This window comes from Eschscholzia californica, unplaced genomic scaffold, assembly GCF_041429995.1.
Source record: "Eschscholzia californica isolate CP2 unplaced genomic scaffold, dmEscCali1.0.p SCAF_2, whole genome shotgun sequence".
Classification (NCBI taxonomy): Eukaryota; Viridiplantae; Streptophyta; class Magnoliopsida; order Ranunculales; family Papaveraceae; genus Eschscholzia; species Eschscholzia californica.
This window is the reverse complement of record NW_028238309.1, coordinates 44,100,486-44,127,338: the sequence shown is the minus strand read 5'-3', so window position 1 is coordinate 44,127,338 and position 26,853 is coordinate 44,100,486. Positions and strand designations below refer to the sequence as shown.

The 26,853-nt window shown below is 36.7% G+C and overlaps 6 protein-coding genes and 1 long non-coding RNA gene across 7 annotated transcripts; 4 read left to right on the top strand and 3 right to left on the bottom strand.

Moving 5' to 3' along the window:
• The first annotated feature begins 212 nt into the window (after window positions 1-212).
• SPD1 (P-loop containing nucleoside triphosphate hydrolases superfamily protein) lies at window positions 213-5,298 on the top strand. Its single transcript, XM_086659753.1, has 9 exons — window positions 213-1,276; window positions 1,633-1,847; window positions 2,540-2,690; window positions 2,811-3,002; window positions 3,214-3,376; window positions 3,486-3,724; window positions 4,264-4,440; window positions 4,520-4,684; window positions 4,768-5,298. The coding sequence occupies exons 1-9, from the start codon at window positions 791-793 to the stop codon at window positions 5,080-5,082; spliced, it is 2,103 nt and encodes a 700-aa protein (XP_086515879.1). The 5' UTR covers window positions 213-790; the 3' UTR covers window positions 5,083-5,298.
• A 1,673-nt stretch (window positions 5,299-6,971) lies between these two features.
• On the top strand, window positions 6,972-10,181 carry LOC147558197 (serine/threonine protein phosphatase 2A 57 kDa regulatory subunit B' beta isoform-like). Its single transcript, XM_086659750.1, has 2 exons — window positions 6,972-8,778; window positions 9,540-10,181. The coding sequence occupies exons 1-2, from the start codon at window positions 7,594-7,596 to the stop codon at window positions 9,876-9,878; spliced, it is 1,524 nt and encodes a 507-aa protein (XP_086515876.1). The 5' UTR covers window positions 6,972-7,593; the 3' UTR covers window positions 9,879-10,181.
• A 78-nt stretch (window positions 10,182-10,259) lies between these two features.
• On the top strand, window positions 10,260-12,153 carry LOC147558196 (uncharacterized). The gene is made up of 4 exons (XM_086659752.1): window positions 10,260-10,793; window positions 10,910-11,020; window positions 11,098-11,166; window positions 11,828-12,153. The coding sequence occupies exons 1-4, from the start codon at window positions 10,638-10,640 to the stop codon at window positions 11,876-11,878; spliced, it is 387 nt and encodes a 128-aa protein (XP_086515878.1). The 5' UTR covers window positions 10,260-10,637; the 3' UTR covers window positions 11,879-12,153.
• Window positions 12,154-12,346: 193 nt separating this feature from the next.
• LOC147558195 (glutelin type-D 1-like) lies at window positions 12,347-14,688 on the bottom strand. The gene is made up of 3 exons (XM_086659751.1): window positions 14,120-14,688; window positions 12,808-13,531; window positions 12,347-12,698 (listed from the first exon to the last, which is right to left on the bottom strand). Exons 1-3 carry the CDS (start codon window positions 14,310-14,312, stop codon window positions 12,545-12,547), a joined length of 1,071 nt encoding a protein of 356 aa, XP_086515877.1. The 5' UTR covers window positions 14,313-14,688; the 3' UTR covers window positions 12,347-12,544.
• A 138-nt stretch (window positions 14,689-14,826) lies between these two features.
• LOC147558194 (uncharacterized) lies at window positions 14,827-15,542 on the top strand. The gene is made up of 2 exons (XR_015234304.1): window positions 14,827-14,886; window positions 15,075-15,542. It is a non-coding gene; the product is annotated as an uncharacterized LOC147558194 (long non-coding RNA).
• A 927-nt stretch (window positions 15,543-16,469) lies between these two features.
• Window positions 16,470-19,678, bottom strand: LOC147558193 (putative pectate lyase 12). The gene is made up of 4 exons (XM_086659749.1): window positions 18,767-19,678; window positions 17,736-18,642; window positions 17,338-17,540; window positions 16,470-16,780 (listed from the first exon to the last, which is right to left on the bottom strand). The coding sequence occupies exons 1-4, from the start codon at window positions 18,901-18,903 to the stop codon at window positions 16,540-16,542; spliced, it is 1,488 nt and encodes a 495-aa protein (XP_086515875.1). The 5' UTR covers window positions 18,904-19,678; the 3' UTR covers window positions 16,470-16,539.
• On the bottom strand, window positions 19,497-20,135 carry LOC147558192 (uncharacterized). Its single transcript, XM_086658992.1, has one exon. The coding sequence runs from the start codon at window positions 20,133-20,135 to the stop codon at window positions 19,497-19,499; it is 639 nt and encodes a 212-aa protein (XP_086515118.1).
• Between the last annotated feature and the right edge of the window lie 6,718 nt (window positions 20,136-26,853).

Genomic DNA, 26,853 nt, shown 5'->3' with positions numbered 1-26,853 from the left:
AACAAAAAAATAGATCATGTTTCCTCATAGTAGGTTAAAGCATAGTAGAAGTTCTAGTATTTGGACTAGTGGGGGAGCCCCCATTATTGTTGAAGTCCCTGTTGGATGCAACTTTAGCAACAATGGGGCGCCTATAAGACTTCCTTTTTAAGTCAACCGAAGTATTAAGTCGTCTATAAACATTATATTAAGCATAAATTTTTTGTCTTTATGATGGTAGAGCCTCTATACTTCTTTTGAAGAAAAAACGTCTTAGAACAATTGAAGGTTTTTGATTCAAACATCAGTGACAATATCTAAAATATTCGCTCTTCCTATAGTTAGTTTACTCGTGTAGAACATAAACACTTCATAATATCTAGATACTCAACCAAGAATAACTCCAAAATCAACGAACTCATGAACAAACACTTAAGCATACGCCAAAACTTTTTCGGACCATCATCAAGTCAAGGCAAATGAGCTCATTCAAAGATGAATCATTGAATCCCTCTCTACTCTCACAAATTATCAAAAGAAAAAGAATAAACTTGGAATAATATTTGGGCACTCAGGGAATTACACACGACACGCAACACAAAGTCTCAACTGTGAAAGGCAGCCTCAAACTCGTGGTGCAAAAATTTTCAACCATCATGAAATTTTTGTATTTTCCTCATTTTGGACGTACTTTTACCCAAATCAATTGGAGATGCTATTCGAATCTTCTCTCTTACTTCTTTCTTCTTCTTCTTCTTCCTTTTTTTTAGCTCAATCTTCATTCACTTCCTTTTCCTGTTCTTGATCGAGGATGACAACTTTGAATTCACAATTCGTTCTTCTTGATCTACAAACTTCTTGGAACTCTGCTAACCAAATACCCATCTCTGCCTTTGCTTATGTTCAAAGTTCTCTAACTTCAGTCTCTTCGTCATTTCATCGAACATGTAGTGTGCATAAGAGAATTACTTCCTCGACTATTCGTTCTTCAGCTTCGATCCGTAAACCCAGTGATCGATTTTCAATTGTTCATAATGGGGTTTCTTCAAATTCATCTAAATTGGCTTCATCGTCAACATCGACCTCGAGATCCACAGCTGCTTCAGAACTTGAGTTGTTTCTTGAATTGGTTCCATCGAGGATGAGAAGAGGACTTTTACAGCATCAAGAGATTGGTAGTTTAATTGAGGTAGTTCTGGATTTGGGTAGGAAGCCAATTGCTAGGTTTCCTTCTGGAGATTGGGTAATTTCTGAGGAACCAGTGAAGTTAGATGATCTACAGGATGCGATTTCTAAGGTAAATAGGTTAGATAATTTAATTCTGATTAGTTTCCAAGAGAGTGAATTTCATGTTGTTTGACTTCTTAGATAGGTATAAAATTAGGGACCCATTTAATTAATTTGTTTAATTAGAGATGCTTAATAAAATTATGGATTGGAAGAACTGTAGAAAGGGACATCATTTGTTAGTTAATTATGATTTATGATAATGGTGGGAGATAGATTCTGTGGAGCCATACAAATCGAAGTCGAAATTTATTGTTAAATGGGTTTGGAAAATGAATATATAATTAAATACATTTTGTTTGGTTTAGAACTTTTTAAGTAGTAAGATCAAATACTTTTTGACATAAAGCTACTTACTTTATGCAGGTAGGTGATTTTTCTGATGATAATCGGTCTGGTATAGATCGTTCTTTACACAGAATAAGTGCTATGCGAAACCGTAAGATGCAAATAATTGGCCTCACTTGTCGAGTGGGCCGAGCTGTATCTGGAAGTGCAGAGATGATCCATGATTTGATTGAAGGAGGAGGTTCTTTATTAGTTATTGGCCCTCCTGGAGTTGGCAAAACAACCTTGATCAGGTATTGTATGATAAGTTGTACTTCGGTTATCTACTAAATGGGTGATATTGTTCTTAATTGAAATGCTATTCCCTGATGTTATTATTCACTACAAGTTCTGTTAATTCGGAACTTCATATAGCTATTGGTTTTTGTGGTCTTGGGAAAGAAGGAAATCTGGAAGAGTTAATAAATTTCGTGGAGTAACTAAGAATTTTTCTTCAGATTATTTCTGACGATGCAAAATCATAGTATTAATAATTATGTTTCCGAAAAATTGCCTTTGTTGGAAGTGCCTTCAATATGGGTCGATGTCTAACCCGGGTTGCGACCCGAGAATCCATTTGAAAGTCAAAATTTTGGCCCGACCCATTTACTTATGTTCGCTCTATTCTTATAAGGGGTTGTTATCAATGTAAAGGGATATCCTATATTTCGGTTTTGGGGAGAGTGCTAGAGCCTAGAGGTGGTCCAGTGGTAGGGTCTTAGTGAGCTACAAATATTAAAACTCTTGAGAAATCTCTATAATCTTTTCCTAATTCATAGTGTAAATCATCGCGTCATTGTTTGCCGTGGAGTAGGTCTCATCAATTGAACCATGTAAATCTCTTGTGTTTGTGTGATTGCTTACTGCAGTTATGACTTTTCTTGGTTTGCTTGTTCTCCGTCATAACAACCTCATAATTTTAGTAACTTTACTTTTTCCCCGACAGGGAGATGGCAAGAACGCTGGCAGATGAACACATGAAACGTGTTGTTATCGTAGACACCTCCAATGAGATTGGAGGTGATGGAGATGTCCCACATTCAGGCATAGGTCGTGCTAGGAGGATGCAAGTTCCAAATGTTAATATGCAGCATAGTGTAAGCCTTGTTTTCTGTCATTCTATTTCAATTATTGCAAGACTAAGAGAAATTTCAACCAATTCGCACTTTAATAGCTGTTATTCCTCTGAAGTACGAGTCTGTGTAATGTTTTTTCAGGTTATGATTGAGGCAGTTGAAAATCATATGCCAGAAGCCATCATAATTGATGAGATAGGGACAGAGCTTGAAGCATTAGCCGCTAGTACAATCGCCCAAAGAGGTGTTCAACTGGTTGGGACGGCACACGGAATTACAATTGAAAATATAATAAAGAATCCTTCACTTCAGATCCTTGTTGGTGGCATAGAGGTGCAAAACAAGAACGCCCACATTTCAATTTGTTACCTCTTACATGTTTTAGTTTGGTGGTATGAACGCACTACTAAGCAATCGTATTTGTGTGAAGAAGTTGATAAAGAAATGCTTTTCTTTGTTTTGTATAATTTGGACTCAGTATATGTAGCTACAAACCAACTAAAACTCCACACTAACATCTGACTATCGGTTTTTGTAACAACAGAGTGTTACACTTGGTGACGAGGAAGCAAGAAAACGCAAAGTGCAGAAAACAATTCTTGAGAGGAAAGGACCTCCAACTTTTACCTGTGCCATTGAGTTAACATCGAAAACCGAATGTCGTGTTCATCACAGACTAGATGCAACAGTAGATGCTATTCTGGCAGGTACATTATCTTCACCTGCTTCTCTTTAAACCTCTCGTGTATTTATTACTTATTCCTATCTAAATGTCTTGTCAAAGGATAATCTCAGAACTATGTTTCTACCTAACAGGAAAATCTCCTCTAGTTGAAGTTCGACGTATGGATACGAAATCAACTGATCCTGTGATCTCTACCATTACCCCTGATAAGAATCAATTAAAAGTGTACGACACCACTAGTGATGAGAACAGTGATGCTACAACACCTCCCACTCAAGATTCTGCAGAATATCCTGCGCAACAGATGAAGAGTTGGAATTCTAATAGATCCATGAGCAAGAGATCACCAGTTTCTGTGTACATTTACAAGGTAACTAACTTTACTTGCCTTTTCTCTGCCTCGTTCTGAACTAAGGTTGTTTGGGTATTCTTAATACCTTAGTAGTCTAATACTCCAATTCCCTAATAAGTCCATCTTCTGAAGAGTATATATCAAGTTCGTGGACATCCAAGTCAAAACCAATTGATCGTGAATAGAGAGGTCATATATTGGTTATGAGATTCCTTTGGTCCGGACTATTCTCACTGGACCCTCACATATGATGCTCTTTCATCCAATTACGTGTCTTTATTGGGTGGCGTGGATCACATGTGACCGTTAAATCCTATCTCTAATACAGTAATAGTGTAATATATTAAGTTTGCGGAAAACCAGCTCAAAACTTAATAACCTATTAACAACGAGTAGAGGGGCTGTCAATATTATATTATTGGTCACGAGAGTACCCTTTGTCAGAAAAATAGTACCTTTTGTCCATGTGGGACTATTCTTAGACTTTATGCTTGATTGCTGTATTAGCATAACAGTTAATCTCATTAATTAAATATACGAAATTGGGTTTATTTTAGATATTGGAAGCTGATTTGCTACAAGTGGCAAAAGTGATGGGGCTGGAAGATGTCATAGGTGTTTCTGACGACATTGGAGTAGCAGATGCAATTCTGGCATCGAGTACGGAGCTGAAGCAAAATCCATGGATCAGAGGTGTAGCTAAATTCCACCAGTTGCCTGTATTTGTTATCAAGGTACAAAACTACTTCTCTGTCAAGTACTTCAACAACTATGTATGTTCTGAATAATTCAATGTAATCTTTCCGTTTTCAGTCAAATACCATGGCTCAGATGGTTAAGGCGGTTCGTATGATTCTCGGAATGGAATCATTTGGTTCTACACTGAACCGGCCACTCCAACCTTCGTCAGTAGATATCGAAATTGAAGATGATGCACCAAAAAGAAAACCCTCGTTGGAGGAGATTGATGCCTTAGAGGTTTGAATCGTTTTCCTTTTCTGTTCTTTTCTTCCATTTGAAAACTACTTTTATAGATGCTAATAATATTACTTCTCAATCAGGAGGTTCGACTAGCGATTGAATATATTGTGATTCCTGGGGGTGAGCCAGTTGAACTTCTTCCTAGACGTTCTGAGATAATCAAGAGGCAACTAGAGCTCGTAGAAAGCTATCAATTATCAGCAGAGAAGTCAGGCACGGAGATGAACCCACGTCTGCAAATTCTACCTCTTAGGTTAAACAAGAAGAAATCTGCTGTTCAATTCTCTGGATCTAAGAATTCAAGTAGACAAGGAGAAGACATATCTGGTTATGATTCACTTAGTGGTGGAGGTCGAGGTAGTAGTTTTTCTAAGTTACCGATCCTGCCCGAGTAAGTAACCCGAAATCTTTCTCTGCAACAAAAAAAAGTAACCCGAAATCTTCCTCTGCAAATATACATCAATCTTTTGTTGATATATGTATGATCTTGTCATTCTCATGTATATTTTGTGTAAAATTATTATGATTTCTCATTGTAATTGAATAACTTTCTTCAATGTACAAACGATTCTGTAAATGAATAATTGTTTAATGCATATCATTTTCAACCACTTCACATGTAAAGATTGAATGAAAACATACGAAATTCGTCACAAGTATCCAAGATCATCTCCTACAGGTGGACAATTGGGTAATTAGCATTCACCATCGTGTCTCATTGTCAACGTAGGATGAGGTAAGGTGGGTCATTGTTTTTTTCTTAAGAAAAGTATAATGTGCAGGAATATGTATGTGCCCGATGCATGGGAGAAATGAAAGAATAAACTATTTGCTCGCTAGCTAGAAAGTATTTGAGCTCGATCAAACATAATATTCAGTTCCCATAAAGTTGTAGTTAAATTATTTCTAATGTAGCTTTTAGTTTATACTGGAAATAATTCTTATGAAGGATGACCACTACAATATTGCAAGTACAACTTGATAGTTGATACATTTGTTAAGTGTTGAAGGATAATAGTATTAAATAAAGGGTATATTTGGATGGTGGGTGCTTTAGATTGGGCCATACCTTTTGGTAAGATTTTGGGTCAATCTCCTTTTATTCAAATAGACTAGATTACAACTAAATTTAAGTTTATGTGTTTTTTTATCTCTAAACTTCATCTTCACCACCAAGGTAGACTACACACGCATTTTTTTTTCTCTCTCTCTCTTTCTCAAAGGAAATTATTTTTTTGTTGAAATTCCTTCGTCTGAAAGATATATCTGATCTTCTTACCGGACGAAGAGTATCAGTCCGTTTTTCACGAACATATGTCCTTTGTCTGAAAAAGAAATCGGTTCTCCTTCTTATACAAACGAGATTCCATTGAAGAAAATCTTTTTGTTTTGCCATAGAATAAAAAGAGCGGATTTAAAAAGTGACGGAAAATTAGTGGTAGTGGGCGAAGGAGGTAGTGGTCGCAAGTGGTGATGAGATGAAGATTAGAGAGTAAAAACAAACATGTTCACTTCGAGACTTAATATTAAGTTGTTTTGTAGTCAATTTAGGTCAAACTCTATTGACTGGAAATCTTTATACCCCATCTAAAGTGATATGCCCCAATTCCCCGCCCCCCTTTTTGGATAAAACTAACTAACTATGGACCATATCTTTTTATTTATTTTTGCTTATAAGCACACACGTTAATCAATGGATAAGTTCAGCCCTACACATATTAATCAATGGATAAGTTTAGCCAAGCTCTTGGGTATTAGTGCCTTAAGTCAATAAGTGTGCCTACTTTTGTCTTATTCTTTACCATCACTTTCTCTCTCTTTTTTTTTTTTGTTGAACAACTTTCTCTTCTTTCTTAATCCCCTTAAATCACCAAAATATCATCATTTTAATGAGATCTCCACTCTTTAAACGATAAAAGATACCACTTCAATTAGTTACTAATAGTGAGACTAAAATATCATATGTAAATCTCATTTGAATGGCTAAAGAATTTCGTACTCAACTAAAAAGTTCAGTAATATCGCTATATAATAATAACTGTACAGTTACAAAATACCTCAATCTTTAACAATTAATGAAAAAGTATGAGATTTTATTTTTCCACAAACTCATCCAAAGATCTCGACATTTTTTAAATATAAATTAAAATAATTAAATTCATTCAAATGATTTTGAAAGACAAAAAATTGCTTGGGCGCACCAACTAAATTCTAAGAACATTTACCTAGAGATTCACTCTAGAAGGAACATCAACTATATATAGTTAAGGACGACCATAATAGAGAGTGTAAACCTAACAAGGGAGGATACTAAAAATTTCTTACCGTTGCAATAATGTATATTAAATAGATTTAATTATCTAATTAAGACAATAATTAAATCCTTTATAGTTATATTTCCGATTTTCTGTTTTTAGGTTTTATCGTTAATTATCGCTTATATTCATCATCATCACCACTCCCAATTTTCTCTCTCTAACCTTTCAATCTCTTAAAATCTCCAATGAATCGGGTATTCAAAACCTAGTACTAATAAGTTTGAGATCAATCTGGATGTATTACAGCGATTATCACTTGCTAATGGTTTGGGTGATTCTTTCTCATTTATTTCAAATTTCTCCACGTTTTGATTCTAAAAAGGTACCTTTTTTTTCCTCTGGTTCGTATTCCTTCATCAATCTCTTCTTCATTTCTAACAGAGTTTTATATAGATCTTAGTGAGAAGAAGAAGAAACAGAAGTTATAGTTCTGATTAGTGTTGTAATTTAGATTTCTACTACTATATTATTATGATGCTATTCATTTGTTCTTGATATTGGTTCCATTTCTAGGGTTTCTGATTGAAAGCTAGCTAGGTAAATATTTAGGATTCTGATATCTAATTAGGGTTTCGTATTTAGAGTAAGATGTTTAATAAAATCATAAAACGTGGGCATCGTAAAGTTCCTAAATCAGATCCCAATGAAGCTGCATATGGTAATCGAAATTCTGGATCTAATGTTACTGTGAATCATGCCTCTAGAACTACCATCGCTTCTTCTGTTGCCAATTCACAGCAACAAGGTGGTGGTGGTGGTGGTGGAGCTCCAACTCCGGCAACCATAGCTGCCACTATCCCAGGTTCCTCAGGAGTAGTTGAATTTCTTCCATATTTCAAAGATGTTTCTCCTTCAGACCGTCAAATCTTGTTTATCCGTAAGCTACAGACTTGTAGCCTCCTGTTTGATTTTTCGGACACAATGAAAATGATTAGGGAAAAGGAAACGAAGCGTCAAACCCTTCTTGAACTTATAGATTATATTCAATCGGGTTCAGGGAAGATAAACGGATCATGTCAAGAAGAACTAATACGAATGGTTTCAGTAAACATTTTCCGTCCCCTTCCCCCAGCTTCCCATGAGAATACCGGCAATGAAAATCTTGATCCCGAAGAAGAAGAACCATATCTTGAACCAAGTTGGCCTCATTTACAACTTGTATATGAGTTACTTCTAAGGTATATTGTTTCATCAGAGACTGATACTAAGATATCAAAACGTTATATTGATCATTCGTTCGTTTTGAAAATTCTTGAATTGTTTGATTCTGAAGATCCCCGTGAACGAGATTACTTGAAGACCATACTTCATCGAATTTATGGGAAATTTATGGTTCATCGTCCTTTTATAAGGAAATCGATCAATAATATCTTTTATAGATTCATATTTGAGACACAATGGCATAGTGGAGTTAGTGAATTGCTTGAGATTTTGGGGAGTATAATAAATGGATTTGCTCTTCCCATGAAGGAAGAACACAAGTTGTTTCTTGTTCGAGCTCTTATACCTCTTCACAAGCCTAAATCTATTGCTTTATATCATCAGCAGTTGACATATTGTATTGCTCAGTTTGTAGAAAAGGATTATAAGTTAGCAGATGTTGTTATAAGGGGGTTATTGAAGTATTGGCCGGTGACAAACTGTCAGAAGGAGGTTCTTTTTCTCGGGGAACTAGAGGAAGTGCTTGAGGCAACACAATCTTCTGAATTTCAACGTTGCACGGTTCCTCTATTCAGACAAATTGGACGATGCCTCAATAGTTCTCATTTCCAGGTATGGGACTAACTTCTACTGTGATCTTTCTTTTCCCATCCCTTGATTAGGTATCTCCCAATGTATGAGTAAATCTTCATAAAAGAAACACGTCACCGTTAGTTATTGACTAGTTTTACTATAATAAAAGACATTCTTCGTTATTGCCTTAATAGTGCGTGCTTGTATTGGGCAAGGAGAAAGCTCATAGCCTAGTATATAAGATCTTGTGTATTTCTACTCAGTGAAAATTGGTTTTGAGTTGGATGCTCACAAGCCTGATGGAACATTTGTCTCAATACCAACCATATTGTCCTTCATTTAGGCATCACCATTCACCCAGATCCACTGGCCTAGTTCCACATTGTATAAGATTTTTCCTAGGCATGGGCCTGCCCAGCTGCCCTAGACCACCCTAGACTTCCCCACTTGGCCAATCTAGGTACCAAACCCATCCAAGAGGGCTAGCTGATATCTAAGACAAGGCGCTACATCATAACCCAGTTTTGGAAGGTCTTCTTGAGCATAAGTCTGCCTTACTCAAGAAACTGCCGTTTCTCATCACAACTTGACAAGCTTAATAGGTAAAACTCACATTAAAGTTAGCAGCAAATATGTAACCTGACGTGATCTTTACGTGAAAGGAGAATACAATTTTGTGAACATTGTTAGAAGACATTAAATTTGGTGTAATTTCTGAAAGAAAATTATATTGTATTTTATATTATTGTACTTTTCTCAACGAAATCCAAAATGTGTACTAAGAGTAGGCTTAATGGCAGGTTGCAGAACGAGCTCTGTTTCTGTGGAACAACGAACACATAGTGAGCTTGATTGCACAAAACCGAAGTGCAGTTTTACCAATTATATTCGAAGCATTGGAGAAAAACACACAAGGTCATTGGAATCAAGCAGTTCAGGGGCTAACTGGGAATGTTCGAAAGATGTTCTTGGAGATGGATAGCGAACTTTTTGAAGACTGCCAAAGGCAGTACCTAGAGAGAGAAGCCCAAAAGCAAGACCTAGAAGCACGACGAGAATTGATATGGAAAAGATTGGAACAGATAGGAGCAGAAAATGAAGAGGGTGGAGTGGAAGACAATATGGTCATCGACGAGTAACGAAGATGGGGTGAGTTCAGGCATTCATAGGAATGTACCAATTTTAACATTAGTTTATTTTTTCTCTTCGAAGATGAATTCCCATTGTAGTCCTTCCTCATCTGCTTATCCAAGCAAATAAAGGAGGCCCAAGAAAGCTAGGGATTCAACAACAAAAGAAAGAAGAAAAATGTAACTTAGGTATATATGAAATCAAAATGTGGATATTTGCTAGTACGAATCATTTATTCATTCATACCGAAGATTTCTGTATTCTTCTCATGCAACAAAGTAAAAAAATGAAGTATTCAATTTTCATCTTTATGTCATCGTATATACTTTCCCCTCTACTCTCTTCGTTTCAAGTTCAAAAAGAGCTAGCAAATGACTAGGGCCAAATTCGCCTTATGGCACTGCTTGTTTTCATGAAGTCTATACTCTATTCTCGGGGTTTGATTAATTCGAGTTAGATATTTTTCTCTAAGTGTAATATTCAACTTTGTGGAAACCAATTTAGATATCGATTTTAGGCTCGTTTGGTTCAGATTGAGACGATAAAATTGTGTACCTAATGTTTGGGTAAATTTGACTCGAAGTGGGATAACCCTAGAAAAACAAAAGGTTGGAAAACGTTTATGAGCCTCATCCTCTTTTTTTTGGCGCTATAATAATATTGAAAGGAAATCTGAGAGAATGAGGATTAGATAGGAAGACATTTGATTTTGATTTCAGACGTCGTTCGTTCTAAGAGCTTCGAAGGCAGAGAGAGAAAGTAAGGAGATGTCTACAGGGAAGAGAGCACCAGCACTACAGAAGGACGCGCCATGGAGAGCATCTCCTGGTGGTAATAATAAACCTATCCCTAAAATTCACCATTCCCCTCTCCTTCGTCTCCCTCAAAACCCTAACTCCAATTACGCTCTCGCTGTCATGAAGGTACTTTATAATCTCTCTCTCTCTCTCTCTCTAGAATCTCTCTCTCTCTCTCTTTAGATGAGTGACAGAGAATTGAGTTAGGGTTTCTGACTAATATTTGTTTGGTTCTTTTTTAGCACGAAGATCCAATTGGAAAAGGTTTTGGAACAGAAGCTTTTGTAGAAGCAGCTGGACCAGATTGTCTCGTCCCTGGTCAGATTACTCCCATTAAATTATTGGGTCTCAAGGTACTACTTAAACCTCTACCCTACTAAAATCATAAAAATACAACCTTTTTAACTTGTTTGATTTTTGATTTAATCAGGTTTGGCCTATTCATATCAATACAAAGTTTATGGAACCTGTTGAAAAAGAACTCAGAAATCTTGGCAAGGTATTATAATTTTACGTCCTCCCCTTTATTAATTTCTAGCTGATGAATTGGTTTGAATTCAATTATATATTGATGACCAATATTATCTATTGAAAGTTCAAACTGAATTGTTGCTTACATAAATGGGTAATTAGATTCTACTAAAAACTTAAAATTTAATCAAATTTTGTTCTTGGTGAATCTTAACTTTGATTGGACATGCTTAAAAGGTTATGAAGTTTCTTTGAAGAACCCATCTTTTCCTTCTTACCGAAAAAAACCCCAAGGAACAGTTTTCGGACCGTGTCTTGAGAACTTTTAGATATCCCAAATTTGGCTTCCCTTCGCTAACACTAATTTAGAGGAGGCAAATTCAAAGAGGAATGATATACCTATCTCTCGATCCTTTTTTGGTTTCGGTGGTAGTTCTCGGCTTAGTTGATTTCTGATTCTTTTCAATGATATAGTCATTTACGTGGAAAGGATTCCATCAACTTGTATAAAGTTTTACTAATAGACAACTTACTCATGTTTGTGAATAAATGGGAAAAGATCATCTTGGTGTGATGTGTGATGCAACTACTTGCTTTTCTGTTTCTATCGTTATGTTATTTTTCTTGTTCTGCATAAAAATGTTGGTCAAGTTTCCCAAGTAACCCTAATTTCTTATTTTGTTCTGCAGTTTATGGACTCAGCTGTTAACCTTATGAATGCTTCATTTCAAGATCGTTAGGACTTAAGGTTATCTATCTATCTCTCCAAACGTGTACGGGTTCATGCAGCAAGTTTATGTTCATGAGTCACCATATGTACTCAGTATGAGCGCACCTCTTTGTATTTAGTGCTTTCGATTGTCGGCTCTAAATCCCTAACGTAATAGAGATGTGGTTTGTGTTAGTTCTAGTACATAATAAGTTGTTCTATAAAGCTTTTGAAAACATGTTTCCTTTTAGTTACGTTACTAGCGTTTTTGTCCCTTGGATATATGAAGTACTCTTTTCTTGCTTACATGCTACTTTTTTTTTTCGTTTTCTGATCGATATGGTAGAGTTATTAACAAGAATGGTGGATCCTGTGACATCCGATGGTGTGGGAGTAGAAAGACCAAAGAAATTAAGAACACCCATGGCTAAGAGGTTTAATTCATTGGGCATTCAAGTAGAAAGAGCAAGCCTCAATGTCTAACTTTAAAGGAGAAAGATAAGAGGAAAATAAAACTGCCATGTTTCAATGCCCAACTTTAACTTGTCTTCAATCTATATTAACTTGATTTCAACTAAACTTGTAAGAATTTGCAGACAAAAAAAAACTAAACTAAACTTGTAAGGAAGTAATCACAGTTCCTTATTAAAAACTTCCTATCCTAAAAAAAAGTACTAATATTCTTCGCTCTTTAATCTTAATTTGGTGGAGGGAAGAATATGGCATCAGCAGTTCTCTTTGAGCGGAAATGCTTCTCGGCTTCAGGTGCAACATTGAATGAAGCCTGAAGAACTTCAGGAGACAGAGCCTTCCACACCGACGTCCTTCCCGCTAAGTGGCTGAATATAGGGCTGCAAAATCAACGTCAATAATAAGAACTCAGAAAACTTGATTAGATAAACACTTGCAAGATAATGAAGATAGGATAGATTAGACATAGAAAAGGTTATAGTAACTTACTTTGGAGTGGTGATGATGGAGAACCATTCTAAACCATCCTCATCGGCTATCTTTGAGACCACAAAGAACCTTGGAACAATGAACAAGTTGCCAGCCTTCACTCTTGTTTCCAGGACACGGCGACCATCTACTCCTACAACCTGAACACGGCCGCTACCTCTAATGATATATGTCACTTGAAGAGCTGAATCACAAGAGAAACCAGGGGAACACATTGCACTCCCATCCAACCTGACAAGATCAGCACCAAGTCCAACCTCTCCTACCAAAGGCAAATTCTGTGTGTTCAAGACCACAACACGTCCACCATTCTTAATATCAACATCCAAAGGCGCTTCCAAACAATTCAAAGCCATCCCGTTTCTGTCTTCCTCTTTTGGCTCTGGCATCTTCACACCATCGGCAAGCTTAAAAATGCCACTGGCGTTTTGGCTTCCAACAAGTTCTTTCACCTTATCTTCCTCCAAATCCCATGCTCTACCAACAAACTCAGTTGAGAATCCAGTAAAGATACCATTGGAACCAGTCAAAGAGAACTCAGTGAATTCTCCAACTTTATGACCTTTAGAAGTATCCCCCAAGAAGAGAACTACAAGTTCAGTGTCATCTTTGTTGTACCACCATGTGACAACACCAAAGGGGAGGGCGATTGCATCACCCTCCTTGATAGAGATCACCTTCTCCTTCTCAGCTTCAGGGAGGACAATTCCAGCCCTACCGCTGCCTGAAAAGCATAAAGAAGATCCAGTTATGGTTAGTTTACATGAGTTTTTATGATCACACTATAGGTTCGTCGTTCAACGCTTGGCACCTTTTTAAGGACATATTATACAAATACGATTCAAACCCATAATGGGAACAAGGAATTTCATCAGAGTGGGAGTCGGTTTATAGAAGCCACTCTTGCAAACATGGATTGGTCGGGCTAGTCAGTATAAACGAAGAAATAATTGAACCTTTAAAAGCTCTCTGAAGGGGATCCATCCAGGGTTGTTCTACTAATGGGTCTGATCATATCTAAGCGCCATTAGAGACAAATTACTTGTTCTGATTTTTTACTTCATATATTCGTTCAATTAATACATGTCGATTATTTTCAATTAAACAATAACTAATAAGTTAATGAACATGTATTATGTTTCTTATATATATATTACAAGTTTACAACAATGAATCGATTTCGTGGATGAATAGAACAAGATGAACATCAAAATCAAATACCCATTTATGTAAACATTAAACCTTATAAGTTCTGTGATCAATACAATTGAAAAAAAAAAACAATATAAGAAGAAGAAATCTAATTATATACCTTGAAGAACATAAGCAACCTTGGAAGAATCAGAGTAGGAAGGAAGAGAGAGACCATTCTTATGGAGAGAGAGTTTGGATGCACCAATGTTACCCTCACGAAGCATGGGTAGTTCAGAAGGAAACCATGACATATATGATCCTCCTTCTCCTCCTCCATTCATTGTCTTTGCCAATCTCGGTGTCAAATCCATTAGTCTCTGTAAACTTGTATAGAAGTGAAGAAGAAGAAGAAGAATAAGGAAGGTGAAGGATAACAAGGAAGAAAGATGAGGGAATTGGTGAGATAGAAGTGAATTGGGTCAACTTGTATTTATAAGGAAAATTAAGGTAATCCGGATTAGATAGAGATTATGATAATTGGGATACCTACCTTCTTTATCTTTTCCTGTTTCGGTGAAAAGGATAAGTTAGATTTGGAAAAGTAATAAGAGTCTTGTGATTTGGAAAAACCCACAGGAATTTGAGTAGGATTAGACTTTAACTACTGAGCCTAATATTTCAGAGGCTTGACAACCATTGATAGCTCAGTTGGTAAGACAACACATACTCCAAAACCCTAGTGGCCACAAATGAGGGGGCGTGTGAGAATAATGGGCAAAAAGTATACTTGTAATGAAGAGTTTAATATGTATGTCCTCTCCAAGTTCAAATTGGGGCAATGGTTCGAGTACAACTTAACATTCCCTTTTAAATTCGGATTGAACCAGGTTTGGCAACACAAAATTTATGGAACCAGTTGAAAAAGAACTTAAAAATAATGGCAAGGTATAACTTTACTCCCTCTCACTTGTTATTTTTTTTACTTCATCAAATGCTTTGAATTTAGTTACATTCTGATGGAGTACAACTTCTATCGAAACTTGAAAATCGAAACTGAATTCCATGTCTAATTGATTAATTTAACTGCGCTGAACACTTGGGATTCAAGCAAATTGTGTTTCTTGCTTCTACAGGGTTTTACTTGAGCGACGATACTCCCACTAAATCCCAAGATGTTCTCCATCAGTAGATACTAGATTCGGGTTGTCCAAGAACATACTCCTTCTAACATTAAGCTTCCTTCTATTGAAGCTTAGATTGTTTTGTGATCCTATCTTTTTCACCTGCACTTCTTTTTGCTTTTCAGATTGACCACAAAAATGCTGCACAAAAACTTTTTGAAAGCCCCACTCTTTTTTCCCTGGATCAACACTAATTTACATAAGTCATTTTCGATGACGAAGATACACACAGTCTCATGATCTTTTGTGGTATTAATGATAGTGGTTGGCTTACTTGATTTGCAATACTTTTCCGTCATTTACGTATGGAGGAATTCATCAACACATGTACAACTTATAAGATTCTCCAACTCATAAACAATCTATTTGTGTTAGTCTAGAAGTGAAGAAAGATGATGTTGGCATCGTGTTCTTTTGCAACTTCTTGTCTTATCATATTACTATTAGTCTAATTCCGGATAAAATGTTTCGGCCAAGTTTTTCAGTCTATCTGAAACAACTCAAACTTCGTTTTTGTCTGATGTAGTTTATGGATTCAACTTTCGACCTTAAGAATGCATCATTTCAACTCCTTATGAGTGCACCTCCTTGTATGTAGTGGGTTCGGCTATGAATCCATATTCGACCGAAAGAGATGGGTATGGTAGTTCTAGTACATAATAAGTTGTTTAATAAAGCTTTTGCAAATGTGTTTCTTTTTACTTATTAGTACTAAATATTTCTGTCTCCTAGATAGAGAAAAAGTGGATGAAGTAAAACCAAAAAAGTTAAGATAAGTAGTGACAGTTAAAGAGTGAATATGTGTATAACTGTAAATGAGATATGCAACTGATTGAACAACCAGATGCTGTGAATTTAGAAACATACCCATGTTCTAAGAATATCTCAAAAACAAAGACTGAGAAAAGTTAAAACTTAATGAATGGAAAGTAATAAAAGCCTCCCTCTCATATTCACATGGGTTCCGAAATATATCCCATGGATTTTAAAGCTCTCTCTAAATCTTCATCCTGCAGAAAAATCTATAAATTTTGCACATCTTCCCTAGACAAACATTTGTTCAAGGACTATTCTCACATTCCTTGAAAGGACCCAATGCCGAATAGCCATGCTGTCACCACTTTTGCCACCCAGAACCAAAGAAAAAGAGCAAAGGATCATGGCGAAGGCTCAACTGTCGTTTAAACCCACCTAGAAGGCCTCGATACTTGCAAATTTGAACTTGCACCTACTAACTTAAACTCCGAAATTGACCCAAGTGATGTACAACGATCTCATAGTTTAGTAATACTTTAGAATTTCCAGAGCTAAATATTTGAGGACAAAAAGTAACGCAAAAGATAAGGCTAATATCAACTACTCCTTTCTTTTTCTTTTTTTCCATTTCTTTGTTTAATTCAACAATAACGGCATAATGCTATAGAAGAAACAGTAAAAATGTACCAAGTTGCGTAGTAGCGGACAAAATCAACATGGATGATGACACAATAACTAAAACTAATAATGTCGAATGTGACATCAACGGTGGTGCTGCAGCTCCGCTCCCAAATAGCATCCCAAAGAAACCGTCACCTCCTCCATTGCTGCCACCACGGCTACCGCTCCCACCACCGCCACCACCATCCCCAAATCCTTCATAGGTTCCCATTCCATTATCCCTGTAAAAAACACAAACTTCAACCCTTAATTGAGTTTCACCCATCTGGTGGGCCTACTGGAAGCCCAATAAGTAGTACAGAAGTGATTCTTGACTGTCTATGTCCAATAAGTGGGCCCACATATTTGCTGTCACGCAGTTGTATAGAATAAAACAACTCACGTCCCCCCGGACCCCCCCTACTACCCACCTCCTTCTCCACCCCCGCCCTCCCCCACTTGCTGCCTTTCCAAGATGCAGAAAAGGGTTTCTTTGGTGGGCCTTTTTGTTAGGCCTGAGGACCCGCCAAAAAATATCTTTTCCCACCATAGGATATTGGATATACAAAATCCAATGGTCTTCAATATAATATACTAAATTATCTAACTAAGAAAAAGTAAAAAAGAAAGAAAAGCATATCGTGCGCGAAAGGCCGAAACAGACGCTCGATGTGAGCCCCCGGTAGAAATCTGCAGGCTTTTTGTTGAACTAGTACCCTTTTTATGTGCTAATGTGGAAAAAATATGAGAAAAATAAACTGTCTAATTGTTAGTATGTTCTGTCGAAAAATAATCATACCTATTCCCACCAAGGACACCAGCATTCATAGTGAGTTGTTCAATTAGCCCAGCTGATTTGGGTTCCACACTTGAAGCTTTCACATATTTGGCCCCACTCCCTCCTGACGGAATAAAGAAAGCTCCGTTAACCATCACGTCTCCTTCCGTTCTCCAATCCCAATCCGCCCATTCTCCGTCTTCCGTTTCTACCCTCTTTGTCACCTGCACCACCCACCTCACATGTTAGCACCAATCCGGGTCCTTGAACAAAATCTTTAGACGTAATTCAACGACAAAACAAAAGGCCTAGATTTTCAAACACATTTTTTTTCCTATTAAGAAACTTGGGCCAACCACGAGCTATCCTACTATTGTCCACTTAGATTTTCATATGCTAACATAAACAAAAAAAGTTACCTCTTTTGCGTTGATGTCAGACGGAGCAGTATAACGATTACCCTGACTATTGATAGTAGGGTTAGCACTACCTCCAATCGCGTACATCTCCCATTGAGTAAAATCATTATTAACGACGTGGATATAGCCACGTCGACACCTAGGCATACGTTGTACCAATGCTTCACCAAAATGATTAAACGCGATAGTAACTTGCATCCCTACATCAGGTGTATAATCATCACTATGCCCTAATAACATAACATCATTATGATGTGAAAAGTAATTGTTCGATATTGTAATTCCTGTTGACCCCATTATAGCATCAATCAAACCGTCGGTACAAAATGATAATGAACAATGATCGATCCAGATCTTTCTACTTCCAAATATTGATATTCCATCACCGTCCGATTTTCCTCGCATTCCGTAATGAGTCGGACTCGATCTTACGTTCCCAGGTGGAGATGGATAACAATGATGGATGTGAAGATTATGTATGATGATGTTGTTAACATATTGGATGGTTATACATCCACCGCCGACCACGTGGACGTTAAATCCTCGACCATCGATTGTTTTGAAACTGTTGATTATTAACTCTTGTTTTAATTTGATGAGCATATTACCTGAGAAAATAATCCAAAGCGGTTCGGTTTGGATTACACCGTATCTTAGGGTTCCTGGTGTTGGGTTAGCTGGGTTTGAATCGGATGAATCGGTTACTATATAGATCTGACCTCCTTTTCCACCGAGTGCATCTTGACCGAATCCGATTGCACAATCAGCTAATCGTTGACGATTTGTTGCCCAGTTTGACTCGCATTTCCAGCAATCGTCGATTGGGTTTCCGGTTAGACAACTACTTGACTGATCTTTCTCGTTAAACCCTAACATTTGTCTTCTTGAGATGGAAACATTAACCCTCCTGCAACAACAAAAAAACAAAACAGAGAAACCCTAAAAATTTGATCTTGAAATAGTAGAGAGAGAGAGAAGTAAGAAAAACAGAATAGAAGGAAAACCCATGTTGAGAGTGTGAGTGTTATTACCTTTGAAGTTCTTGAACGACTGATTCAGGGTGAGGATGTTGATGGGGAAGAGTGAGATTGAGGTGGGTGGATTTGGAAATGGGGGAAAGTGAGGAGATTAGGAGAAAAATGAAGATAATGCAGGTGTTCGTAAGCATCTTTAATGGGGGTATTGGAACTTAGAGATGGTTTTAGTAGTGTGAGTCAGAGCTCAGACAGTAAAACCTTCTGAGTTATAGAGAGAGAGAGAGGGGTTGTTGTCGGAAGACAGGATGAAGTTAATATGGGTATGGGCATAATTTCATGAATAAATCAGTGAAATGTACTAGTGTTTTGATGGGGGGTTTGGGGTTTTTGTTTATTTGAAGCAGAAAGAGAAAGGAACTGGAGGTGGTAGTGGAGAATGGAGAAGAAGAAGAAGATCTCTCTCTCTCTTTCTCTCTAGCTTTCTCCTCTTTCTCTCTCTTACTCTCCACAGTCCCCTCACAGTCTTCTAAACTGTCGTAATTGAATACTTCAATAAAACATTTCTACTGTAAACAGGGAAAAGCAATAAAATAACAAAAACACTGTTTCTACACCAAATTACACAAACATAAAAGTGGAATAAGATGCCGATCATGCGGTTCTAAATTCTTTAGCCTTTAGGTATTGACGTATTTTAAAGTCATTTTTTTCTACAACCTGCGAGACGTAGATGTTAATTTTTTTTATCTCTTTTTTTTTTCAATAAAATAACATCTATTGATAATTAGATAGACATGTCCAAGATGCAAGAAGGAAAACATAATAAAACACAAGTCTTTGTTTTCCTAGAGTTCACAGCAAAATTATGAGCTTTACTGTTGAACTTTCTATTAACATAAGCAAAAGATGATTTATCAAAATATGGAGCAAATTCCCTAATAGAGATTAGAGTATGCTTAGAAGTCCAATGAGCTGAGTTCTTTATTCCATTCAAAAAGTTGCACACGTTCACTGAATCTCCTTCGAAAATGATGTTTCTGAAACCATGTTCTTTCGCCCATTTGATCCCATGCAAGCAAACTTTCCCCTCCCCTTCATCTACTGATCTGCTGCTGTTGAATCTTGATTTGTCTGCAATTTTTGATCCTGTTGAATCAGTAATAATAATAGCAACATAAGAATGAAGAGATTCTTTATCCCAAGCCACATCATAATTAATTTTTAAGGTTCCTTCAGGTGGTGGAGTCCAGGTGTTAGCTTGAGAAGTTTGTGAGATGTGATAAGTTCCAAGTAATGTTGTTTGGCTATTTAGAGAGCTGTTGATCAAAGCTATAATGTTTGTCAAATTTAGCTGCTTTCCTTGAAAAACAATCTCACATCTGTGCTTCCATAACTCCCAAAGAAAGATTGAGACCTTTTCCATGATAGTGAGAGTGTTAGTATGTTCTATGTGTTGATCAATAAATTTCAATCTGAAAAACTAGTCTTCAAATGTAAGAGGTGAATCTAGCTGCTGGTGAGATGGAGTGAAATAGCCAAACAGAGTTGTAGTAATTCTGCATTCATGGATCAGATGAATTATAGATTCATTTGATTCTTAACACAATGGACAAAGAGTTTGGATGTTGTCCATGTATATATGTAACAAGTTATTCAGTGGTAGAACATTTTGAGCAATTTTCCATAGAAAAAGGAGAATTCTAGGGTGAACTCTTAATTTTTTTTTATCTAAATGGGCATATTTATCCATTCGACCTTGATACTGGCCCCCAGACCGATATTCCATTTGAACTCTAGTCGGGAGCAGGGCCAAGAGAAGGTACCAGTGGGTTTCCCACGAATAAAATGGTAAACGGGGCGGGTACGAAAAATTATGTACAGTGACCATTAGCGTATTCGAACGAGTCGGACAGGCAAAATATGGATTTCAGAGCACCATAACCGTTAAACGTTATGAGCGTAGAAGAAAATAGTACAATTCGAAGAAAAAAATACAAGTAACATAAAGTTCTGCCCTCTCATCCTACTAAACTCATATTTATTGAGAAATAATTTGGGTAAATTACAATGCTACGAATTATATATACACTTAATTTATGAAAATTCTCCTGGGAAATTAATGTCCAAACGGCTTACACAGCTAACAAAATTCATTATGCGACCATTATGTGGAACATATGGAAGACGAGATGTGACCATTGCTTTCAACATGAGATCAATACGCTAGACAAAATTATTACTATCATTACGACTTTCCCACAAATTCAAAATTTGAACCACACAACAACCAAAAAAGAACAAGGAAAATGGAACCCCCTGAAACGTCCTTTTTAAAAATCAAAGTGGATGCATCATTTATAGACATACAAAGTACTACTAGTATCAGTTTAATCATCCATGACAATGAATCTAAATTAGTCGAAGCTGTCTCATACACTTCAAGAAGCAGAAACCCGGAGGAAGGTGAAGCCATTGCGATTCTCAAAGGAATGCAATGGGCAGAATCTCATGAATATAAAAGAATCATTATCGAAAGTGACAACATTAATATCATAAAATATCGACAGAAAGGAAAGAATAATATTCAATGGCAATCACAAATACATATCAATAGTATCAGGGGCGGACCTATGTAAAGACCAGCCTAGGCAGTGGCCCAGGCTGTATTTATAATTTTCTATTAAAGATATAGATAGAGTTGGGCAAGTAGCTCAGTGGGTAAGACTCTAACTTGCGCCTCAGAGGTCGTGTGTTCGACTCACATGATCTACAAAAACTTTTGTTTTTTGGCTCCTCTTTGGTAAAGGTTAAGGCGCTCACAATACTTAGGAAAGGCGCCTCCATTAAGTCAAAGTTTGTATAGGGAAGAGGTGTCCTTACGGTTTTTGGGGGCGTTTTTAAGACTTCTTGAGACTAATTCTCGTTTTGCCCTTGCAATATGAATAAGTTACAAAAAAGACCTCCAAATTTTACCATCTTCTACAATTGACCCTAAAATAACTTTTAATTTTTTTTTCTTTAATACATCATATTTAGACTTGCCCAGGCTACCTAAAAATCCTGGTTCCGCCCCTGAATAGAATCCAAGAAATAAAAAGGAGGTTGGAAATAGTTAAATTCTCACATACAAGCAGGAACTTCAATAAAGCAGCGGATAAGTTGGCTAAATGGGCAAGAAAGAAAAATAGATCGAAGGTTTGGAAACATGTACCTTATTTTCTTTGTAAGTTGTATTGTATTAGAACTTTAATTTCTAGCTAATAAATATATTACTTTTCAACAAAAAAAAAAAAAAAAATAACTGCCAAGAGAATATTATATATTAATACTTTTATTCTTATTCTTAGCCGGTGTATTTTTGAATAAACAGATCTAATCAGGTTTCAATGGTCTATTAATAAACAACTTCTATGTAACTTTTAATCTTGGCAGTGAGTGGCATTTTTGTCTACATGTACCAAATTAATAAAATAATTATTATTTGTTTCTCACCGTGTATATAGTTTTTATCATGTATCAATGGTCTAGACCTACTCTTATTGGTTATACTTGTTCTTTTTCGGATCCATATAAAAAAATTAAATCAATAATTGTTTTCAAAACAAGAGAGAGTACAATTAACTAATGCATCTGTTAGAACATATGGACCCAAAATGAAATATTCTCCTTATCCAACTCTACCATTGGATGGTATATATAATTGAGGAGTATCGATAATGATTCAATTGAGAAAAAGATTGCTATTTTCTCTGATATAATTTGGAGGAAAATATTTGGTTACCATCATGATGCAGTTATGTTTACCATCAAAACAAAAATATAGTTATTGTGACAGTTTATTCGTCAAACATAATTACTACTAGGGTGCCTTTTAAAAGGCACCGGATCAAAAGGCTATTAGCGGGCGGATTCTATTAGCACCAGGCCTAGCAACTAATTTCTCTGTTAGCACCGGCCTCATCTAACCCTTACTTCCATCTGAATCTCATAATTTGAAAATCAATTTGGAGAAAAATCGTCATTTTTCTCTCTAAAGCTCAAAACCAAACCTCAAATTTTGCTCTCAATCATCCTTTCACTCTTGAAGTGTTAGAATCAACAATCATTTGGTGAAGACGGATAGTGATAAAAGATTAAAATTTTAATTTGCCCTAAAAATCTATCGGACGGACTGGACCGGTCCGGGACGTAAGAGAATCAAACGGATTAGTTGATCCGGGACCTAAGAGGACAAAACGAATCAGCTGATCCGGGACCATAGAGGACCAAGCGGATTAGCTGACCCGGGACCTAAGAATATCGATGATAGTTGACTTCTTTTAAAAAGATGATATGACACAGTTGAAAGATGAATATCTCACTCGGATTGATGGTTCCGCTTATTTGAGTGGCTGCTAGTAGGTGTCGACGTGGTTGCCGGAGAATGTCGGTAGTAGTCCACAACCTAGGATTTTGTTTTGGAAGAAAAAAAGAATTTTGTTTTGGAAGAAGAAGATAAAAGAAGAAAATGGAGGTGAACTTCACCTAAGTTGGTTGACTGGGTGCTTATAGAGAACTCAGGTCAATGGTCATTGACCCGAGTCAACGAAATGGCTGCCCGCTAACAGTCGTTTGGCTCGGTCCCTTTAGAGCCAGCCTTACTACTAAAATTTTCAACTTAGGGAATTACAAATGGAGAATTCAATTGAGATAAAAAAAGGTCGCGCCTTTGCGGGAATAAAGAAAAATCTCTGTGGAATAAATTCTCTAAAGAATCCATGTTTTTTTGTATATTCTCGGGGGAATATTTTATTTTAGTCTAAAGACTCACTTGATCAAACATTGTGAAGGATATATTCCCTCGGTCAGAAGGAATGGTATCCTTTCGAAGGAATGTCCTTCGACCAAGGATGCAATGCGTACGATTTGGCGAATAGGATCATGATGACCTTACTCGGAAGATCATTAGTCCGGTCCAATTAGGGATCGTAATGCTTAGCTAGAAGCCGCTTTCGATCGTCGGATAACTTCGGTAATCCGCGGCTAACATAGACTGGATCCTACAAGGGTTACACATAAGAGTAATGATTTGAACGGAGAGAATTGACTAGAAAGAGAATGGTAAATAAGTGGATTGGATCCATTATTGGTAAGTCCAATTAGTTCGGAGAAGTCCGAAGAAAGATAAACTCATCCAGGCCCGAAAGGGAGGCCCGAAAGGGAGGCCCGGAAGGGCTTTAGGTGGTCTGGCCATGTGATGGCCGACCAAAGCAAGAGGCCAGCCATTACATGGCCGGTTAGGCCCTAAGTGGGCCGGCCAAGGAAGCCCATAAAGGGCTATGTTGGTCGGCCACACTAAGAAACCCTAAAAGGGTGTTTTGGGAAACATCTTATAATTAGGCTTTAGGAATCCTAGTTTGGCACATTTTCTAGGGATTTCTATATAAGGACCTAATTAGACAAACCTAAAGGAGGACTTGACTGAAAAGAAAAGACAAGTCAACTGAAAGAGTTCAGAATATACATCTCAGAGAGAGAGAGAAAAGAAGTTTTTTCTCAACTATCTAGTCAAGAAGAAGGAGTTCTTCATCTCAACCTTCAAGGTCCTAGCTAACTCGAAGGAGGGAGTTCAAGTTATATACTCGGTGTCTCAAGTAGAGGAGCGACAATTGGAGCTCTTATCTTCCGAATACTGGTCGGGATTTAGTTCGTGGGAAAGCAATTAGAGGTAATCTTCTTTCTATTCTAGTTCATTGATATGTTCATGTATAGATCCTGGTAAACTAGTGTTAAACATATAGATGTTTGAGATTCCGCTTAGAACATTAGACAATTAAATATATTAAATACACTCATAATCCTACACATTGCCCCCTATAATTCATCTTCTTTATCACCTTCACCACACCAACTTCCCACCACCACCATTCCGACCACCATTCCCTTTTCTTTTCTTTCATCTTTTCTCCTCTCTAACTCACTGTTACCCTCTAACTCACTGTTACCCTCTCTCTCGCTCTCACTGACTATTTCTCTGTCGCTCGCACTCTAGATCTCTCTTTCTCTCTTTTATTGAGATCACTCTCATTCTTTCTCTCGTGCAGACAGATTGCTCTCTCACTATCTATATCTCTCCCGCAGTCTTTATCTCTTTTTTTTGTAGTCTCTTTCCCAGTCTGTATAGATCCATATGTGGAAATCACAGAGCTCGTGGCCGCGAAATCTCGATGTCAGGTTCCGAGGAAAGAAACATTTTCCTTTGCCGAAGTTGTGTCTGTGCGAGAGAGGGGGAGAAACAATGAGAGATCGATTGAGAAATAGTGAAAGAGTGAAAGAAAAACAATGAGAGGTCGAGACACATGGATATTGAGAGCAATAAAGAGATATAGTAAGAGATACACAATGAGGAATCGAGAGAGAGAAACTAAGAGAAGAAGAGGGAAAGAATTAAAGAACAAGATAGAAATGGTGCGTGGCAGTGGAAGAGCGATAGCAATATGAGAGAAAGAGAAGGAGGGAAGATGAATTAGGGGGAAACGTTTGATCAAGTTAATTTTTGGATTAAAAACACATATGCCCCTGAGTCAATATTTATTGACTAAAATCTTTATTCCCTGGAGACTTTTTTTTATTCCCCAAAGTTGCGGCCTAAAAAAAGATAAGTTAATTTTATTAATGTTTAGAGCATCTCCACTGCAACACTCAAACTCTAAATCTTAGAGTGTCACATAGGATTCTATTAGAGTTCTTCTTCAAAATCCATCTACAATGCAACACTTAACTTGGATCTCTAAAATGAGGTGGCGGTAGTTATTTTAGAGATCCTAAAGTGTCCTCTTGAAGATCTCTAAGTGTCACGTAAGTAAATTAATTAATTTTACACAGTTTCTCTTGAGTTTTGCATTAGAGAAAGTTTTCCAATAAAGTATCTCTAGATAACTAAATAGGAAAGAGACCATTTAGAGATCAATTTTTTACACTTGACACATTGGATTTTTAGAGTTTTTTTAGTCTTACATTGGAGATGCTCTTAGTTGTGAATGCATATAGAGTTACATTGGGTTTACATTTAAGGAAAATACGATACTTTACAAATCTATATAACAAAACACAATGTTTTGTGCTGACTGGGACAAACCGAAACATAAATCTGATCGTTCATTCTGAATTTTCTCTAATATCAACCATTAGATCTATTACCTACTTTTAAAAAATAAAATTTGTTCACCTTCTCTTTAAATCTATCATAAAAACCGTTCATCCATGATATCATATTCGTCAATCTGGGTTGAGCTTCAGTTGTGGCCTTTAGATCTATCTAATTACAACACTAATTGCATGAATTAATGTGGTGGGTATTGGGAATTAAAATTATGCGTTTCTTTCTTTCTTATCTCGCTTTTAATGTAAATTAATTAGGCTAATTAATCTTACATGCACCTCCTTATTTCCCCAAGCGTTTTATGTTCCTCAGTCACATTTTTTTGGACAACCTTAACTTAAAGAAAAAGCAAAACCCAAGAGACTGCAAACGGTTGGAGAAGACCATTCGGCAAGGCGAAGAGTTCCATTAGGCATTCAACGAGAGGATTTAAAGGAGGACTAATTGTTCTCAGACCTTTAGGTCTTTAGCTTATTTTCTTTATGTTAGAGTCTAAAAGAACAAGTCTTCTACAATTCTATTAAAAAGTTCATCTTTTGATTCTAATTACATTCTATTTTCTTCAATATTTCAGAAAAAAGTTGTTCATGCTGCAGCTTCATCGCACGTGCATTAAAATAAGAAAACTCATTCCTTCTCCACATGGTTTATTATTAATCATTTCTATTTTTGTAGAATCTAATATGAAATTGTTAGTGATATTGAACTATATTCATAGTCAGGATAAAGATTTATATATGGGAAAGCACACAAATTAGTTGGATTCCGAAGTTTAATTTAGTAGTGAATTAGTGATAATGATTATATTCATCATCAGGTAATTGGATTGATCTGGTTACTTAGTTTTGATTTGGTCGAGTTTCATTTTGAGCTAATGCTTTCTTCGTTTTGATTATCTATTTTTACAGGTAAATGTGCCTACTTGTTTATCCTTTTATTTTAACACTGATCACTTATGGAGTACGTGGAAATGGTAGGATTAGGGTAAACATTCTTTATT

What these genes read in the sequence shown, in the direction of transcription:
- LOC147558192 (XM_086658992.1), bottom strand. Translation starts at nt 20,135, where the DNA reads ATGGAAAAGGTCTCAATCTTTCTTTGGGAGTTATGGAAGCACAGATGT.
- LOC147558195 (XM_086659751.1), bottom strand. Translation starts at nt 14,312, where the DNA reads ATGGATTTGACACCGAGATTGGCAAAGACAATGAATGGAGGAGGAGAA. An exon ending in GGTTGCTTATGTTCTTCAAG is followed by an intron (nt 13,532 to 14,119) that starts GTATATAATTAG and finishes TATGCTTTTCAG; the next exon opens with GCAGCGGTAGGGCTGGAATT. An exon ending in TCCATCATCACCACTCCAAA is followed by an intron (nt 12,699 to 12,807) that starts GTAAGTTACTAT and finishes TTGATTTTGCAG; the next exon opens with CCCTATATTCAGCCACTTAG.
- LOC147558193 (XM_086659749.1), bottom strand. Translation starts at nt 18,903, where the DNA reads ATGCTTACGAACACCTGCATTATCTTCATTTTTCTCCTAATCTCCTCA. An exon ending in GTCGTTCAAGAACTTCAAAG is followed by an intron (nt 18,643 to 18,766) that starts GTAATAACACTC and finishes TTGTTGTTGCAG; the next exon opens with GAGGGTTAATGTTTCCATCT. An exon ending in CTGACATCAACGCAAAAGAG is followed by an intron (nt 17,541 to 17,735) that starts GTAACTTTTTTT and finishes TGGGTGGTGCAG; the next exon opens with GTGACAAAGAGGGTAGAAAC.
- LOC147558196 (XM_086659752.1), top strand. Translation starts at nt 10,638, where the DNA reads ATGTCTACAGGGAAGAGAGCACCAGCACTACAGAAGGACGCGCCATGG. An exon ending in ACGCTCTCGCTGTCATGAAG is followed by an intron (nt 10,794 to 10,909) that starts GTACTTTATAAT and finishes GTTCTTTTTTAG; the next exon opens with CACGAAGATCCAATTGGAAA. An exon ending in AACTCAGAAATCTTGGCAAG is followed by an intron (nt 11,167 to 11,827) that starts GTATTATAATTT and finishes TTTGTTCTGCAG; the next exon opens with TTTATGGACTCAGCTGTTAA.
- SPD1 (XM_086659753.1), top strand. Translation starts at nt 791, where the DNA reads ATGACAACTTTGAATTCACAATTCGTTCTTCTTGATCTACAAACTTCT. An exon ending in TGCCTGTATTTGTTATCAAG is followed by an intron (nt 4,441 to 4,519) that starts GTACAAAACTAC and finishes TTCCGTTTTCAG; the next exon opens with TCAAATACCATGGCTCAGAT. An exon ending in AGGAGATTGATGCCTTAGAG is followed by an intron (nt 4,685 to 4,767) that starts GTTTGAATCGTT and finishes CTTCTCAATCAG; the next exon opens with GAGGTTCGACTAGCGATTGA.
- LOC147558197 (XM_086659750.1), top strand. Translation starts at nt 7,594, where the DNA reads ATGTTTAATAAAATCATAAAACGTGGGCATCGTAAAGTTCCTAAATCA. An exon ending in TCAATAGTTCTCATTTCCAG is followed by an intron (nt 8,779 to 9,539) that starts GTATGGGACTAA and finishes GCTTAATGGCAG; the next exon opens with GTTGCAGAACGAGCTCTGTT.